Source organism: Apodemus sylvaticus, chromosome 1 (genome assembly GCF_947179515.1).
Source record: "Apodemus sylvaticus chromosome 1, mApoSyl1.1, whole genome shotgun sequence".
NCBI classification, from domain to species: domain Eukaryota; kingdom Metazoa; phylum Chordata; class Mammalia; order Rodentia; family Muridae; genus Apodemus; species Apodemus sylvaticus.
The window spans coordinates 97,418,126-97,437,384 of record NC_067472.1 but is presented as its reverse complement, the minus strand read 5'-3'; the positions used below and the strand labels follow the sequence as shown (position 1 = coordinate 97,437,384).

The window sequence follows — 19,259 nt, the reverse complement described above, 5'->3', positions numbered from 1 at the left end:
TTACTATGTTTATGTATGGGCCTTGAGTTCCTGTTCTTTCCAAGACTTTAAGCATGAAAGGATGCTGAATTTTGTCAAATGCTTTTTCAGCATCCAATGAAATGACCATGTGGTTTTTTTCTTTGAGTTTGTTTATGTAGTGGATTGCATTGATGGATTTCCGTATATTGAACCAACCCTGCATTCCCGGGATAAAGCCTACTTGATCATGGTGGATGATCATTTTGATGTGTTCTTGGATTCGGTTGGCAAGAATTTTATTGAGTATTTTTGCATCGATGTTCATAAGGTAAATTGGTCTGAAGTTCTCTTTCTTTGTTGGATCTTTGTGTGGTTTTGGCATCAGTGTAATTGTGGCTTCATAGAAGGATTTGGGTAATGTTCCTTCTGTTTCTATTTTGTGGAATAATTTGAAGAGTATTGGTGTTAACTCTTCTTTGGAGGTCTGATAGAATTCTGCACTGAAACCATCTGGTCCTGTGCTTTTTTTAGTTGGAAGACTTTCTATGAATCCTTCTATTTCTTTAGGCATTATGGGACTGTTTAGATGGTCTATTTGGTCCTGATTTAATTTTGGTATTTGGTATCTGTCAAGGAAATTGTCCATTTCCTCCAGATTCTCCAGTTGTGTTGAGTACAGGCTCTTGTAGTAGGATCTGATGATTTTTTGGATTTTCTCAGTTTCCGTTGTTATATCTCCCTTTTCAGATCTAAGTTTGTTAATTTGGATACTTTCTCTGTGCCCTTTGGTCAGTCTGGCTAAGGGTTTATCTATCTTGTTGATTTTTTTCAAAGAACCAACTCCTGGTTTTGTTTATTCTTTGAATGGTTCTCTTTGTTTCTACTTGATTGATTATAGGCCTGAGTTTGATGATTTCCTGTCTCTTCCTCCTCCTGGGTGAAATAGCTTCTTTTTGTTCCAGGGCTTTCAGGTGTGTCATTAAGGTGTTAGTGTATGCTCTCTCCATTTTCTTTTTGGAGGCACTCAGGGCTATGAGTTTTCCTCTTAGCACTGCTTTCATTGTGTCCCATAGATTTGGGTATGTTGTGTCTTCATTTTCATTGTGTTCTAAAAAGTCTTTAATTTCATTCTTTATTTCTTCCTTGACCAAGGTATCATTGAGTAGAATATTGTTCAGTTTCCATGTGTATGTGGGTTTTCTGTTGTTTTTGTTGCTATTGAAGACCACTTTTACTCCATAGTGATCTGATAGGAGGCATGGGATTAGTTCGATCTTCTTATATTTGTTGAGGTCTGTCTTGTGACCAATTATATGGTCGATTTTGGAGAAGGTACCATGAGCTGCTGAGAAAAAGGTATATTCTTTTGCTTTAGGATAGAATGTTATATATATACATATATATATGTTAAATCTAATTGGTCCAAAGCCTCAATTAGTTTCATTGTGTCCCTGTTTAATTTCTGTTTTCCTGATCGGTCCATTGAGGAAAGTGCAGTGTTGAAGTCACCCACAATTATTGTGTTAGGTGCAATGTGTGCTTTGAGCTTTAACAAAGTTTCTTTTACGAAAGAGGGTGCCCTTGCATTTGGAGCATAGATGTTCAGGATTGAGAGTTCTTCTTGTTGTATTTTTCCTTTGACCATCAAGAAGTGTCCCTCAGAGTCACTTTTGATGACTTTGGGTTGAAAGTCAATTTTATCTGATATTAAAATGGCTACTCCAGCTTGTTTCCTGAGACCATTTGCTTGTAAAACTGTCTTCCAGCCTTTTATTCTAAGGTAGTGTTTGTCTTTGACCCTTAGGTGTGTTTCCTGTAAGCAGCAAAATATAGGGTCCTGTTTAAGTATCCAGTCAGTCTATGACTTTTTATTGGGGCATTGAGTCCATTGATGTTAAGAGATATTAAGGAATAGTGAATGTTACTTCCTGTCATTTTTGACGTTATTTTTTAAATTTGATTGGTTAACTTCTTTTGGGTTTGATGAAAGGTTACTATCTTGCTTTTTCCAGGGTGAAGTTTCCCTCCTTGTATTGGTGTTTTCCTTTTATTATCCCTTGTAGGGCTGGGTTTGTGGATAGATATTGGGTACACTTGGTTTTGTCATGGAATATCTTGGTTTCTCCATCTACGGTGATTGAGAGTTTTGCTGGATATAGTAGTTTTGGCTGGCATTTGTGTTCTCTTAGAGTCTGCATGAGATCTGCCCAGGATCTTCTAGCTTTCATAGTCTCAGGTGAGAAGTCTGCTGTGATTCTGATAGGTCTTCCTTTATATGTTACTTGGCCTTTTTCTCTTACTGCCTTTAATATCCTTTCTTTGTTTAGTACATTTGGTGTTTTGATTATTATGTGACGGGAAGTATTTCTGTTCTGGTCCCGTCTGTTTGGAGTTCTGTAGGCTTCTTGTATATTCATGGGCATCTCTCTCTTTAGGTTAGGGAAGTTTTCTTCCATAATTTTATTGAAGATATTTGCTGGCCCTTTAAGTTGTAAATCTTCACTCTCATCTATGCCTATAATCCTTAGGTTTGGTCTTCTCATTGTGTCCTGGATTTTCTGGATATTTTGGGTTACAAGCTTTTTGCATTTTGCATTTTCTTTAACTGTTGAGTCCATGGTTTCTATGGTATCTTCAACATCTGAGATTCTTTCTTCTGTCTCTTGTATTCTGTTGTTGATATTTGCATCTATGTCCCCTGATTTCTTCCCAAGGCTTTCTATCTCCAAAGTTGTCTCCCTTTGAGTTTTCTTAGTTGTTTCTACTTCTGATTTTAGATCCTGCATGGTTTTGCTTAGATCCTTCACTTGCTTGTTTGTGCTTTCCTGTAATTCTTTAAGAGATTTTTGTTTCCTCTTTCATGACCTCAGCCTGTTGACCAAAATTCTCCTGTATTTGTTTAAGTGTTTTTTGCGTTTGCTCATTATTGGCTTTTGTATTCTCCTGGATTGCTTTCAATGATTTTTGTGTTTCCCTTGCAAGGGCTTCTAACTTTTGATCCATTTTCTCCTGAATTTCTTTAAGTATGTCCTTCATGTGTTCCTGTACCAGCATCATGACCAGTGATTTTAAATCCAAATCTTGTTTTACTGGTGTGATGGGGTATCCAGGACATGCTGGTAAAGGAGAATTGGGTTCAGATGTTGCCATATTGCCTTGATTTCTGTTAGTGACGTTCCTGTGTTTGCCTTTTGCCATCTAGTTCTCACTGGTGTTAGTTAGTCTTGTCAATGCTGGACTCATCAATGCAAGCTGCCTCTTTCCAGGTGGCCTCTGGTGCACAGCTTACCTCCTGCACTGCCTGGAGGCAGGGTGCTGTTGCCCAGGTTGTTCAGACCCCGAAGCAGATACCTGAAGGCTCCCGCTGGGGCCCGCTGGATTCAACGGAGCACACCGACTTCTCCCCGCTGGAGAAAGAAGAACACTCCTCCACTGCTGGTGGGGTTGCAAATTGGTACAACCACTCTGGAAATCAGTCTGGCGGTTCCTCCGAAACTGGGCACCTCACTTCCAGAAGATCCTGTTATACCACTCCTGGGCATATACCCAGAGGATTCCCCACCATGTAATAAGGATACATGCTCTACTATGTTCATAGCAGCCCTATTTATAATTGCCAGATGCTGGAAAGAGCCCAGGTATCCCTCAACAGAAGAGTGGATGCAGAAAATGTGGTATATCTACACAATGAAGTACTATTCAGCCATTAGAAACAATGAATTCATGAAATTCTTAGGCAAATGGATGGAGCTAGAGAACATCATACTAAGTGAGGTAACCCAGACTCAAAAGGTGAATCATGGTATGCACTCACTAATAAGTGGATATTAACCTAGAAAACTGGAATACCCAAAACATAATCCACACATCAAATGAGGTACAAGAAGAAAGGAAGAGTGGCTCCTTGTTCTGGAAAGACTCAGTGAAGCAGTATTCGGCAAAACCAGAATGGGGAAGTGGGAAGGGGTGGATGGGAGGACAGAGGGAGAGAAGGGGGCTTGCGGGACTTTTGCGGAGTGGGGAGCTAGAAAAGGGGAAATCATTTGAAATGTAAATAAATTATATCAAATAAAAAAAAAGACTGGACAACATCTTTATTTGGTGGCAACATTCACATTGAATAGGGCCTTTACATGTCAATTGTTAAATGAGAAATACTTAACAGAAGGATTCATAGGGTGTTGTATTCCATAGCTGCCTGCAGCTATTATGAACTGGGTTGCTGGAACAGAAGCTGAGGGATGGATGGGGAAGGGGCGAAAAGAAAGAAGGGCCAGGACAATGTTTCACTAATCGAGGCCAAAACTTTAATGTCGGTCAGACCTTTTAACAGTTTGGCAAACTCTTCCTCCCAGACTCCGGGCTGAGTTCTGGTGGAAGTTGTCTAGCTTCTCTTGGAGGTCCTTGTCTCCACTGCTCCTGCAACTGGGTAGGTCACCTGCTTAATTCAGGAATTCCTAGATCTGGAGGAACAATGAGGTTAACCTTCACTTAGCTTCTCCACCCTAGGATAAAATTCCTGCCTTAACCTACTTCCCTATTATGTCCTAATGGCAGATTCCTGCCTGAAGCCAGGAATTGTCCTTGACCAAGGTCAAGTTCCTACCAAGTGGACTCCCCAATATGGCTCTGTACAATAGGGCAATCTGTTGGAGGCATTTTCTTAACTTCTCATTTCTCTGCCCAGATAACTCTAGCTTTTGCCACACTGACAAAAATATTTTAGTCCTTGCTTCATCTCAGTAGGCTGCAGAATGATAGAGGGCTCATTTCTCCAGTATAATCATTAGTCTAGGCATACAGTAGAAAGTAGGATAGGCTAAATTAGCTCCTTACCAATTAATTCATTGAAAGTGAGAAAGTGGAAGGATGTTATCTCTTCATTTGGGTTTGCATGAATTATGGCAGGTGTTGTCCAAGGAGCTTCTGATCTCTAAGTTCACTGCTCTCTAAGTCAATGCTTCACCATTTTTTCTTTAGGAACCTCAAGCATACAGTTTTGTTTTCTGGATCAGTCAGGGGTTCTGCTTGGGAAGCTCTACATTTTCTTCAGTAAATGAAAACATGAAAGAAATTCACTTATGTGCTATCCATCCAGTCCTGAGGTACCTAAGCAGTTCATCTCTTTTTTAAATTAATGAACATGAAAAGTATCTATCCCAACTCACATATTTAGTATGGAAAGAGCTTACTCAGATGCATCAAAACCAAAATCTCCTAAAGTTAGGGAGCTACAGAGTTGTCTATTCTCCTCCTTGGGGAGAGGGCCTTAATATGTGTGACCACAACCTTTGTCTTATTCTGTAGAGGCTGTTTACAGGCTCTGTAATATATTCACTGGAATCACTGGAATCAAGGTTGTAGACAAAGAAATCATTTATCTTCTATTAATTAACTTTTTCATTTATGAAGCCTTACTATTTAAGTTTAGCAAGGTCCTAGAACTGTGTGAAAAATGATTCTATAGAGAAATTTTAGCTACCTAGATGAAACATATGGTTATTAGTCCTCTATTAGATGTAGAGTTGACAAATATGTTCTCTTGTTTCTTTAGGAATCCTCTTTTCTTGACTTATGGTTTCTTTGATGTGCAGATTTTTAACTTTAGGAGCTAAAAAGATTATCAATATCTTTAGCAAATGGTGTTAGGGAAATGGATGTTTGTATGAATAAGAATGAAATTAGGGCCATATTTATCACCTGTGCAGAAAATCAACTCCAAATGGAACAAAATCCTCTAAGTGAACCTTAAACCTCTGAAACCGCTAGAAGAAAACATGGGAAGTACTCTGCAAGACATAAATACAAGAGAAGGCTTTCCAGATATAACTCCATTTGCCTGTGAATTAATGCCAATAATTGACAAGTAGGACCTCATAAAGCTAAAATATTCTGCACAGAAAAGGAAACCATCAGCTGAGTGCAGAGAAAGCCCCAAAAGTAGGATAACGTCTTTTCAACATATATGATAGAATATTAGTGACCTGTATATATACATATGTATATATGTATATGTATAAATATATATATGAAATTAAAAATATAACATTCAAGTAAACCTCACAATCAAAAAAATTGGAAACTTAAAAAGGATAATAAATAATTTATTTAGGTTTTTAATTGTTGATGGTGTGCATAACTGCTTTAGAGTTTGAAACATACAAATAAAATCTTAGTGAACAGCAGTATTAATTAGGCTTTCCCAAAGAAAGAAGTCTATAACATAGAAACCCATATTTGTATATAGATGCATACACATACACACATTCACATACACCATCTCTCCTGACAAATTTCCTTGTCTCATACAATTCATGTACACAACAAGAAACAGGGAGATGATTAGAGGAAATGTGTGTGTGTGTGTGTGTGTGTGTGTGTGTGTGTGTGTGTGTGTGTGTGTGTACTCTACTATTCTACTGCCTATGGCTATGAAAGACCCATCCGAATAGATACTACAACTACAATAAGAACATCCCCATGTACTAAGCTGGGAAGAACCCAGATGTCCCTCAATAGAGGAATGGATACAGAAAATGTTGTATATTTACACTTTGGAATACTACTCAGCTATTAAAACAATGAATTCATGAAATTCTTAGGCAAGTGGGTGGAATTGGGGAATGTCATCCTGAGTGAGGGAACCCAATCACAAAAGAATACACATGGTATGCACTTACTGATAAACAGATATTAGCCCAGAAGCTCAGAATACCCAAGAAACAATTCACATATCAAATGATGCCCAAGAAGAAGGAAGGAGGGAACCCTAGTCCAGGAAAGGCTCAATGCAGCAGTGTAGGGGAATAGAGGACAGGGAAACAGGAAGGGGTTGATTAGGGAACATGGGGAGAGAAGAGGGTTTATAGGACTTTCAGGCAGGGAGTATCCACAAAAGGCAAAATCATTTGAAATGTAAATAAAGAATATATCGAATTTAAAAAAAGAAAATTAAAAAAAGAGAGCATTCTGACTGGTGTGAGGTGAAATCTCAGTGTTGTTTTGATTTGCATTTCCCTAATGGCTAATGATGTTGAGCATTTCTTAAGGTGTTTCTTGGCCATCCGAATTTCTTCAGGCAAAAATTCTTTGCTTAAGTCTGTACCCCATTTTTAATAGGGTTATTTGTTTCCCTGGGGTCTAACTTCTTGAGTTCTTTGTATATATTAGATATTAGCCATCTATCAGATGTAGAGTTGGTGAAGATCTTTTCCCCATTTGTTGGTTGCCGATTTGTCCTTTGACAGTGTCCTTTGCCTTACAGAAACTTTGTAATTTTATGAGGACCCATTTGTCAATTCTTGATCTTAGAACATAAGCTATTGGTGTTCTGTTCAGGAAGTTTCCCCCTGGGCCTATGTCCTCAAGGATATTCCCCAGTTTCTTTTCTATTAGTTTCAGTGTGTCTGGTTTTATGTGGAGGTCCTTGATCCACTTGGAGTTGAGCTTAGTACAAGGAGATAAGAATGGATCAATTTGCATTCTCCTGCATGCTGACCTCAAGTTGAACCAGCACCATTTGTTGAAAAGGCTATCTTTTTTCCACTGCATGTTTTCTGCTCCTTTGTCGAAGATCAAGTGACCATAGGTGTGTGGATTCATTTCTGGGTCTTCAATTCTATTCCATTGCTCCACTTGCCTGTCCCTGTGCCAATACCATGCAGTTTTTAACACTATTGCTCTGTAGTATTGCTTGATGTCTGGGATACTGATTCCCCCAGAAGTTCTTTTACTGTTGAGAATAGTTTTAGCTATCCTGGGTTTTTTGTTATTCCAGATAAACTTGAGAATTGAATTTTCTAACTCTGTGAAGAACTGAGTTGGGATTTAATGGGAATTGCATGGAATCTGTATATTGCTTTTGGCAAGATGGCCATTTTAACTATATTAATTCTGCCAATCCACGACCATGGAAGATTTTTCCACTTTCTGAGGTCTTCTTCAATTTCCTTCTTCAGAGACCTGAAGTTCTTGTGGTAAAGATCTTTCACTTGTTTTGTTAGAGTCATACCAAGATACTTTATATTGTTTGTGGCTATTGTGAAGGGTGTCATTTGCCTAACTTCTTTCTCAGCCTGCTCATCCTTTGAGTATAGGAAGGCAACTGATTTGCTTGAGTTGATTTTATAACCTGCCACTTGGCTAAGGTTAAAAACTCAGGAGACAGCAGGTGTTGGCAAGGATGTGGAGAAAGAGGAACACTCCTTCACTGCTGGTGGGATTGTAAGATAGTACAACCACTATGGAAATCAGTCTGGCAGTTCCTAAGAAAACTGGACATGACACTTCCAGAGGACCCTGCTATACCTCTCCTGGGCATATACCCAGAAGATTCCCCAGCATGCAATAAGGACACATGCTCCACTATGTTTATAGCAGCCCTATTTATAATAGCCAGAAGTTGGAAAGAACCCAGATATCCCTCAATAGAGGAATGGATACAGAAAATGTGGTATATATACACAATGGAATACTATTCAGCAATTAAAAACAATGAATTCATGAATTTTTTAGGCAAATGGATGGAACTGGAAAATATCATCCTAAGCGAAGTAATGCAATCACAAAAGAATACACATAGAATTCAATCATTGATAAGTGGATATTAATTATCCCTGAAACTCTGAATACTGAAGATATGATTAGCATATCAAATGATTCCCATGAAGAAGGAAGAAGAGGGCCCTAATCCTGGAAAGGCTTGATCCAGCATTGTAGGGGAGTACTAGGACAGAGAAAAGGGAGGGGGATAGATAGGAGAATGGATGGAGAGAAGAGGACTTATGGGACATATGGGGAGGGGACTGGGAAAGGGGAAAACTTTTAGAATGTAAACAAAGAATATAGAAAATAAATTTTTAAAAAAGAACATCTCTAGCATTATTATTGCCTGTGCTACCTTGGCATCTTCTCTCTAATATACTTGGTTCTAAATATAGCAACTACATACACTTGAAGTTAGCTTTTATTGAAAATGCAAATAGACTTAAAAATTTATGCAGTCAACATTTCAACCTAGCAGGTAATTACTTTAAAATATGAATAAAACTGAAATATAATTTTAACACCTGATTTTTGTCTGAAACTTTTTATTTCTAATGAAATGTATTATTATGAATATATAATTTACGTGGTGATGTGTGGATACTCATCTGGTACATTTACTACCAAACTTCAAGTGTGGTTATATACAATGTCTATGGTATATCACTATGTCTATGGTATATTACTATATAGCACTTGACAAACAGATTACAGACAAGTCTAAGAAAATGGTTTTTTACCAAGCTGCCTCTTCAGAGCAGTCTTAATCTCATTATTCCTAAGACTGTAGATGAGGGGGTTCAACATGGGGATTGCTACCATGTAAAACATAGACAAAACCTTGTTTTGGTCAGTGGAGTAACTAGACTTTGGCATCACATAAATAAATGTAACAGTTCCATAGAACACAGTGACTGCAGTGAGGTGGGAGGTGCAGGTGGAGAAGGCCCTGTGCCGACCCTCAGTGGAGTGCATCTTCAGAATGGTGATGAGGATGTAGCTATAGGAGATGGCTATGATAAACACTGTGATCACAATGATGGAGCCAGCAGAAAATGAATCAAGAATTAGGAGGACACTGTTATCAGAACAGGAGAGTTCAACTAAAGGAGTAAAATCACAGAAAAAGTGATTGATTTTATTTGGTCCACAGAAGAGAAAAGAAAAGAAGGAAAGTGTAAAAGAGGAAGCATTAATAAATCCTCCTACATAAGAGCCCACAACCAACTGGACACACACTTGTGTGGACATTTTGGTTGAATAAAGCAGTGGGTTACAGATTGCCATGAAGCGATCATAAGCCATGGCAGCTAGAAGAAATGACTCAGTTGATCCAAAAAAAGCAGCTGAGCCAAGTTGGATGGCACACCCAAGATAAGAAATTGTGCTTCCCTCCAGCAGGAAGTTGACAAGCATATTGGGTGTGACAGAAGATGAAATGCCTATGTCAACAGAAGCCAAGTGGCTGAGAAAAAAGTACATGGGGTGGTGGAGCTGGGAAGAGACTCTGATGAGAAGGATGGTGCTGAGGTTCCCAGACACAGTCACCAGGTAGATGCACAGGATGATGGTGAAGAGGATGACTCTAAGGACCGGGTCATCTGTTAAACCCAATAGAATGAACTCTGTCACTGCAGTGTGGTTCCTGTCCTCCAGGAAAGCCATGGGGCAGCGTAGCTGATGCTAGATCAAGGCTGTGATAGAGACCATATAGGAAAGGATTTGTAAACATGTGTCTGCATTTCCATTAACACAGAAATTATTACAAAAATTCATTATTCAAAACATAATTGGGGTAGTACATTGAATACCCACTGTACATTCATGTGCATTAACTCCATTTTGCAGGATTTTCATTAGAAATGCTCTTTATTTACATTTCAAATGTTGTCCCCTTTCCTGGTTCCCCTACCCTGAAAATTTCCTAACCCATCCCCCATCTTCCTGCTCACCAATTCACCCACTCCTGCTTCCCTGTCCTGGCATTCCCCTACACTCGGGCATCTAGCCTTTTCAGAACCAAGGACTTCTCCTCCCTTTGATGTCCAACAAAGCCATCCTCTGCTGCATTTTCATGAGACATTTGTCATGAAATCATTAATCTGTGGAAATGCTAGTGAACTTATCAGCATTTTAATTTCTTGATTGCTCAGCTTATATGCCAGTAGAGACCATGTGGGTTTCTCCTCTTCTAAATGTTTGAATAAATAAGAAAGTTTTGAGAATTAAGTTCTATACATAATTATTCAGAAGAATTTGATATAAAATATACATTGAATCAGTAATTTTTTTCATTATACCTGACCACTTTCCAAACTACAGCATATATACATCTATATTTATATCTATATCTACCTCTATATCTACATATACATCTATCTATATCTATATACATTTTCAGAGAGCAAAGTATTCCTCAATGAAAAAAGAAAACCAGAACACTCACCTCCTGAAATTAAGATTCATTTTAAAGTAAGAATATCACGATAATTATAACACGATTTTATACTATCCTAACTATCTCCCATAATCATTCCTTTACCATTGAGAATAAGTCTCTGAGTTGTCTTGGGATTCAATATGAATCAAAACCCCAGAGACCATTATCTCAGGTGAAAAACACATTTATTAGACATGAAAACCAATTTCAAGGAGTCAATCTGAACTTTTTTTATTTTGATTTGAAAATTGGCTCAGTTTCACTTAATAATTATTAGAAGTATAATGTTAACAAAATTATCTCACCTAAGTGTTGCTTCTATATTCATTTTATGTTTCATGTTAGTGAATAATGAGAAATATAGCCTAAAACCCAAGGCAAAAGTGTTCTTCAAAGAAAAAAGTCTGGTGTAAATACTGGGATTGTAAACTTTTAAGTTTATGAAGTTCTATATGATTTAATTTAATATTTTATATTACTGTGTACATTTCACTTGAGTCTTACCTTTCAGTGAATGTTGTTTGTGCTAAAGTTTTATATCGTAAATTCTAATGGTTTTGTTTTTCTTGTGCACTGCCACATCTCTGTTTAGTATCCTTGGCTTCCAATTAGTGGGTCAATATTTTCTCCGTGTTTGACAGGGATAATTGAGACATGTCTATTCCGTTACTCAATTCGTCCTGATGTACCACTTGTTCTTGACTACATTAGAACCAAGTTCAAGGACTGAGATTCCTTTTCCCACAGTTGCTGCAATCTGCATAAGGGTGGCTTTCCTGTAGTTTATCTATATTTTCTAATATGCGTGATTTCTATTGATTAGATATCTCTCAAAGGCATGTCTGAATTTATCATTCTGGCCCATCTAGTTCCCCCATCTCATCTTAAATTTCGCTCAACTTTATAGCATTTACTTTTTAATTGTCCAATTCTGTCATTGAAAAGAAAAGTATATCAATTTATGTAGAGGTATGTGTAGAGGAGGGGTTTCCTCTCTTCCACTTTTATGTGGGTTCCAGGAAATGAATTCAAGTTATTAGTGCTTTGTTATAAGAGATTTAACCTGCTAACTCACCTCACTGATATAAAATATAATAAATAAAAATTTAGGTCTAATTCCCTGAGTTTTCACTTTCTGGGGATGCTTATATAATTCTTATTTTGTAAGCTATAATTTAATGTTGAAGATATACTTAACCTTTTATAGTTACAGTTGGGCACATCAGAGGGCTAATTAAAGTGAACAGTTCTGTCATTGTTTTAACAGAAGCCTCAATGTACATGACAGCAATATCACACTCACACAACTATCTCACATAGGTACTGCTGTATTCTACAGAAGTGTCCTCACATCCTGTAATCCTTTCTCAGGTATTAGGTTCTCAGTGAAATGTACATTGCTAATCTTTTCCCTGTGCACATGATCTTGGTTTTTGTTCATTTTTGTGAACAGTGTTCAACCTCTTATGATAGTCAACATCATTTACCTTTCAGTTTTATTTATTGCCAAGATCCTATATGAGTGAATAAATGCCACTGTTGCAAATTCTTGTTTATAACCACTTCCACTCTACTAACATATGACATGTAAGAATCATTGTACAGACTCTAGAATGTGTAAAAATGTAAGTGAATGAGTAAAAACATCAATGCCTTTAGTTCTATGAAAAAGAATTTGGAATTTGTTTCTGAAACATTAAAGTAGAGGAAAAGGTGGAATAAATGTGATCATCACCCACATGTGAAGGTTGATTTTATCTCCCCTAAAGGCAGTCAGATTTCAAAGGAGATATAGCCAAGTCTGCTCACTTGTATGCATGAGGATAAGTGGCTTCACCACGAAGTCTTTCTAAAAATGTCCTCTTCACAAGTTCACTGTTCAAATTATAAACTTAGTTCTCATTAGACACCATTTATCTTATGTTTATTAATTTGTTTCCCTTGGTCCTGGAAAGCTCAAGATCATGCCTCAAGAGGAAGAACAGAAGTCTCAACTAACCTGGACTCCCAGATCTCTCAGACACTGAGCCACCAACAAAGCAGTATACATCAGCTCATATGAAATCCCTGACACATATACAGTAGAGGACTTCCTGGTCTTGCCTCCATGAGAGAAGCACTTAAGCTTCAAGAGACTTGAGTTCCAGGGAGTGGGGAGTGGGTTGAGGACATCCTCTTGGAGATGGGGTAAGAAATATAGGATGAAGAAGAGTCAGAGGGCAGACTGGGAAGTGGATAATGACTTGTCTTTAAAAAAATTTCAATGATGATGATATTAACTTTTGAAACTGTCAAGAAATCAGATTAATGAGGAATTGGATTCCTGTTCTTTTATATGTACATAACTATTGGGATTGTACCACCACCCTACACCATGCATCAGATTATTACGGATACACAAAACCCGTATGGCATAGGCAACATTTCTATAAGAATAATTCCATCAATTACCCTCTATTTTTGCTCTATCATTTATTTGTAGGTGCAAAATAACTATAATCATCAAACTTATCTCAGGACAATTGTGTTGAAACATACACCCTGAAGCATTAAAATAGGTGCTAGTAAGTTTTCTGTTGCTAGAACAAGAAATTAAGCTTATCAACTGGCACTGAAGATAAAGGGTAATTATTAGCACACTGTTTTTGAAGTCTCTGTATCCCAAGAATTGAGTCTATTGATGTGTACTACAGTTGTATATCATCAAAGGAATACATGGTGGGAAAAAACTCCTCGCTTTATGGCCAATAAAGAGGAACAATATTCTGAGTCTCATTATCTCCATCATGGCAGGCTTCTGATAAACTAAAGATTCCCAACTAGAGTCAAGCTTTGTGATTCTAGCCTTTCCCAACAGCAATAGAGAACTGTCTTTAACACATAAGACATTGTGGAGAGTTAAGATGCAATTTGTGACCAAGTTGACTATTTGAAAATATTAGAAAATGATGTCAAAATATTTTCAACATATTATGTTTTAGATGAATCACCTTATTCTATTAATTAAAAGACTATTTGATTTTATTAAAATTAATTTATAATGACACTTTTATTTCTGTTGTAGTCTGAAAATTGAACTCTAATATTTATTACACACTTCTGCATTTGCTAATAATATATCAATAGGCTTTTCAACCAAAGAAACACAACTTTTATTACTATATCCATATTACTAATATAACAAGTCCAAAAATGTAACAGATATTTCTAAGAAAATATTTTTCTACCAAGTTGTCTCTTCAGTGCACCTTTAATCTCATTACTCCTCAAGCTGTAGATGAGGGGATTCAACATGGGGATCACCACCATGTAGAACACAGATACCACCTTGTTCTGGTCCGTGGAGTAATTGGACTTGGGCATCACATAAATGAATGTGACAGTGCCATAGAACAGAGTGACTGCAGTGAGGTGGGAGGTGCAGGTGGAGAAGGCCTTCTGGCGGCCCTCAGTGGAGTGCATCTTCAGGATGGTGATGAGGATGTAGATATAGGAGACAGCAATGATGAGCACTGTAATAACAATGACAGTGCCAACAGAAATAGTGGCAAGTATAATAGAGACACTGTCATCAGAACAGGAGAGCTCAACTAAAGGGGTAAAATCACAAAAAAAGTGATTGATTATATTTGGTCCACAGAAGAAAAATGAAAAGAAAGAAAGGGTGAAGGAAGAAGCATTAAGAAAACCACTTATGTATGCTACTACAAGCAACTGAACACAGACTTGTGTAGACATTTTGATTGGATAAAGCAGTGGGCTACAGATGGCTACAAAGCGATCATATGCCATGGCAGCTAGAACAAAACATTCAACTGTCCCAAAGAAAGCACCTGAACCAAGCTGAATGCCACACCCTAGGTATGTAATAGTATTTTTCTCCACCAAAAAGTTGACAAGCATATTGGGTGTGACAGAAGATGAGTAGCCTATGTCAGCAGAAGCCAAGTGGCTGAGAAAAAAGTACATGGGGTGATGGAGCTGGGAAGAGAGTCTAATGAGAAGGATGGTGCTGAGGTTACCAGACACAGTCACCAGGTAGATGCACAGGATGATGGTGAAGAGGATGAATCTAAGGTTTGGATCATCTGTTAAACCCAATAAAATGAACTCTGTCACTGCAGTGTGGTTCCCATCCTCCAGCAGAGCCATGGGGCAGTGTAGCTGTTGCTAGATCAAGGCTGTGATGGAGACATTACAGGAAGAGTTTTATCAGAAGATGATCTCATTTTAGTCAACTCAACCATGAGGGTATCACAAGTAAATTTATCATTCAAAGAGAATTGACAATTATAGTGAACAAAATTTTGGTCAGGATTCTAGGAGTACATATGTATTTGTGCATAAATCTGACTTAATTTAAAATAAATGTAAGTAAACTTCCTTCAAATAATGTATCTGCTATCTTTTAGTCATATATAGTAAAATATACCTCTGTGGTTTTATAAGTAAGGTTTTTAAATATGTGACTTGTGTAAATAACAGAAGTTATTGTAAATACCACAAGACATAAAATGTACAACCACTGAATTGTGTGATAAAGACTAATAATGGCTAAACTTACTAATGTTACTAAGCACAAGAATAAGACAAAGAATCTACTTCTTGAATTTTTATTTTCTATATTTTTTGTTTACATTCCAAATGATTTTCCCTTTTCCGGTTACTCCCTCCCCATGAGTCCCATAAGCCCTCTTCCCTCTGCCCATTCCCCAATCAACCCCTTCCTATTTCTCTGTCCTGGTACTCCCCTACAATAAAGAATTAATATGATTTTTAGCTTTTTGAGAATATTTAATTTGTTTTTCATGACTATGTAAGTAGTCTAGAATGAGGATATGAGCTGCAGATAGGCTGTATTTGATCTAAGTTTTAGTAATTTCTCTCTATGAAAAAGTCACAGTGAAGTTAAGAACACATGCAAATTTGGGACATAAAACAGCTATGTGGTTAATATACAAAAGATTAGTTTCCATAATACAAAATTAGTATTTTAATTACCATTAGTGCAGCAAGTCTACATCAAGATAAATTTTCTTATTAGACCTTGGAAAACTAGAAAGGAATCCATGTTTTCTAAGTAAAGCATGACAAAATGAAATCACATGGTTTTCTACACAGTACAAATGGGAAGAAAATATTCAGCTAAAAATGTTAAGTTCACCCATATTCACCCAACTTGGGATTGCATGAACTCTTCAATATTTTGACATTATACCTTCTGATTCTCTGAAAACATCTGCTGGTTGTCATACTAGAACCTTCAGTCAATTAGGAAAGCAAGTATTTCTACAAGGCATTATGCAGTGTACTCCATTAAAGCATTTTAAAAATAGTGATTTCATTTTCCTGAGTAATAAATTCTTATATTGTTATTGATTATGCTGGATTCTGGATTCATCAGTGGCTAAATAAATAAGAAACCTCTAACAAAGGAAATTAACTGGACATTAACAGAAGTTTGAAAATGGAAATAGAGGCTCATTCAGCTAGGTTTTTGGTCCAATTTATTGCCTATTCCACCAGATATGTGTATCCACTGAAGCTTATACATTTGAGTAAATTTTCAAAAAATGAAGTATTCTCTAAAGATAAAGGTCAAATAAATAGCCATATCTACCCACAAAATTCAAAACTTACCTCTTCCAACCAGAATTCATTATGAAGTAATAAGGTCAAAGTGATTTTGGTTTTGTAGCTACACAGCTTTCTGTTGCTGTCATTGTTTGTCATTGAGGGTAAGTCCCTACTGAGACTCTGGATTCAAGTGTGAATTCAAGTCACTGGAGATCATTATGTCATTCCCAGTTCATTTCACACACACATACACTAAAGATACTTTTCAATGATTTTATCTACTGGTATTTTCCTCTAAGAGAAAGAATGAACATGCTTTATATGATAATTATTAAAAGAATATGATAAAATTATGTCAGGCATAATTCAGCCTCATCTTGTTACTTAACATCTTTGGTTCTGACTTTTGTAGTGTGGTAATCCTATAGGTTATGGCTAATATCCACTTATAAGTAAAAGCATGCCATTCATATCTTTCTGGGCTGGGGTTATATCACTTAGGGTAATACTTTCTGCTTACATTCATTTTCTGAAATATTTCATTGTATCCTTGTTTTCAGTAGCTGAGTAGTACACTATTGTATAAATGAACAACATTTTCTTTATCCATTCTGCGGTAGAGGAACATCAAGGTTGTTACTAATTTCTGGCTATTACAAATAAAGCTGCTATGAACATAGTTGAGCAAGCATCTCTGTAGTAAGGTGGAACGTTTTGTGCTAAATACAGTATAGATGAAACCTGAGGTAAAATTGTGCCCATTTTTCTGAGAAACTGCAAAATTGATTTCCAAAGTGGTTGCACAAGTTTGCACCCCAGTATCAATGAAGAAGTATTCCTCTTGCTCTACATCCTTGTCAGCATGTGCTGACATTCAGGGGTTTTTTATTGGTATATTTTTTATTTACATTTCAAATGATTTCCCATTTTCTGGGTCCCCACTCCCTGCAAGTCCCATAAGCCCTCTTCCCTCCCCCTGTTCCTCCATCTACCCCTTCCCACTTCTCTGTTCTGGAATTCCCCAATACTCTTGCACTGAGTCTTTCCAGAACCAGGGACCACTCCTCCACTCTTTTTGGACATCATTTAATTTGTGGATTATGTCTTGGGTATTCAAAGTTTCTAGGCTAATATCCACTTATCAGTGAGTGCATACCATGACTGATCTTTTGAGACTTGGTTACCTCACTTAGTATGATGTTCTCCAGCTCCATCCATTTATCTAAGAATTTCATGAATTCATTGCTTCTAATGGCTGAATAGTAGTACTCCATTGTGTAAATATACCGCATTTTTTATATCCATTCCTCCGTTGAAGGACACCTAGGTTCTTTCCAGCTTCTGGCTACTACAAATAGGACTGCTATGAACATAGTGGAGCATGTGTCCTTATTGCATGCTGAAGAATCCTCTGGATATATGCCCAGGAGTGGTATAACAGGGTCCTCAGGAAGTGTCATGCCCAGTTTTCTGAGGAACCTCCAGACTGATTTCCAAAGTGGTTGCACCATCTTGCAATCCCACCAGCAGTGGAGGAGTGTTCCTCTTTCTCCACATCCTTGCCAACACCTGCTGTCTCCTGAGTTTTTGACCTTAGCCATTCTGACTGGTGTGAGGTGAAATCTCAGGGTTGTTTTGATTTGCATTTCCCTAATGATTAATGATGTTGAACATTTCTTAAGGTGTTTCTCAGCTCTCCGAAGTTCTTCATGTGAAAATTCTTTGTTTAGCTCCATACCCCACTTTTTAATGGGGTTATTTGGTTCTCTGGGTTCTACTTTCTTGAGTTCTTTGTATATATTATATATTTGCTCTCTGTCTGGATTTAGGGTTGGTGAAGATCCTTTCCCAATCTGTTGGTTGACGTTTTGTTCTTTTGACAGTGTCCTTTGCCTTACAGAAACTTTGTAGTTTTATGAGGTCCCATTTGTCAATTCTTGATCTTAGAGAATAAGCTATTGGTGTTCTATTCAGGAACTTTTCCTCTGTGCCCATGTCCTCCAGGGTCTTCCCCAGTTTCTTTTCGATTAGTTTCAGTGTGTCAGGTTTTATGTGGAGGTCCTTGATCTATTTGGAAAAAATATGGAACGCTTCACGAATTTGCATGTCATCCTTGCACAGGGGCCATGCTAATCTTCTCTGTATCGTTCCAATTTTAGTATATGTGCTGCCGAAGCGAGCACTGTCATTCAGTTTTTTATCTTAGCCATTTGAATGGATATAAGATAGAATCTAATGAGTGTTTTGATTTACATTTCTCTGATGATTCGGAACTTGGCCATTTAATATTCCTCTGCTTAGAATTCTCTGCTTAGCTCTGTATAAACTTTTTAATATTGGTTATTTGTTTTATTGGTGTCTACCTTCTTGAGTTCTTTATATATTTTGGATATTAGCCTTCTGTTGCTTGTAGGGTTGGGGAAAATTCTTTACCAATCTGTAGGCTGCAGTTTTGTCCTCTTGATGGTGGTCTTTGCTTTACAGAAGTTTTTCAGTTTCGTGTGGTCCATTGTATCATTTGTTGACCTTAGAGAGTAGTCACTTGTGTTCATTCTCTTAAAAAGGTTGTCTCCCATGCCAATAAGTATAAAGATAGTCCCCACTAACTCTTTTAATAAACATAGTTTATCTACTTTTATGTGGAGGTCTTTGATTCACTTGGTCTTGATCTATTATATCCTTTTACACACAGACATCCAGTTGACCAATGCCATTTCTTGAAATTGCTTTCTCCCAT

At 37.3% G+C, this 19,259-nt stretch overlaps 2 protein-coding genes and 1 non-coding gene across 3 annotated transcripts; all 3 read right to left on the bottom strand.

The window, feature by feature from the left end:
* Positions 1–9,225: 9,225 nt before the first annotated feature.
* LOC127679540 (olfactory receptor 507) lies at positions 9,226–10,170 on the bottom strand. Its single transcript, XM_052175370.1, has one exon. It carries the CDS (start codon positions 10,168–10,170, stop codon positions 9,226–9,228), a length of 945 nt encoding a protein of 314 aa, XP_052031330.1.
* A 3,982-nt stretch (positions 10,171–14,152) lies between these two features.
* On the bottom strand, positions 14,153–15,097 carry LOC127679523 (olfactory receptor 502-like). The gene has a single exon (XM_052175369.1). The coding sequence runs from the start codon at positions 15,095–15,097 to the stop codon at positions 14,153–14,155; it is 945 nt and encodes a 314-aa protein (XP_052031329.1).
* Positions 15,098–18,598: 3,501 nt separating this feature from the next.
* Positions 18,599–18,705, bottom strand: LOC127676473 (U6 spliceosomal RNA). The gene has a single exon (XR_007975950.1). It is a non-coding gene; the product is annotated as a U6 spliceosomal RNA (small nuclear RNA).
* Between the last annotated feature and the right edge of the window lie 554 nt (positions 18,706–19,259).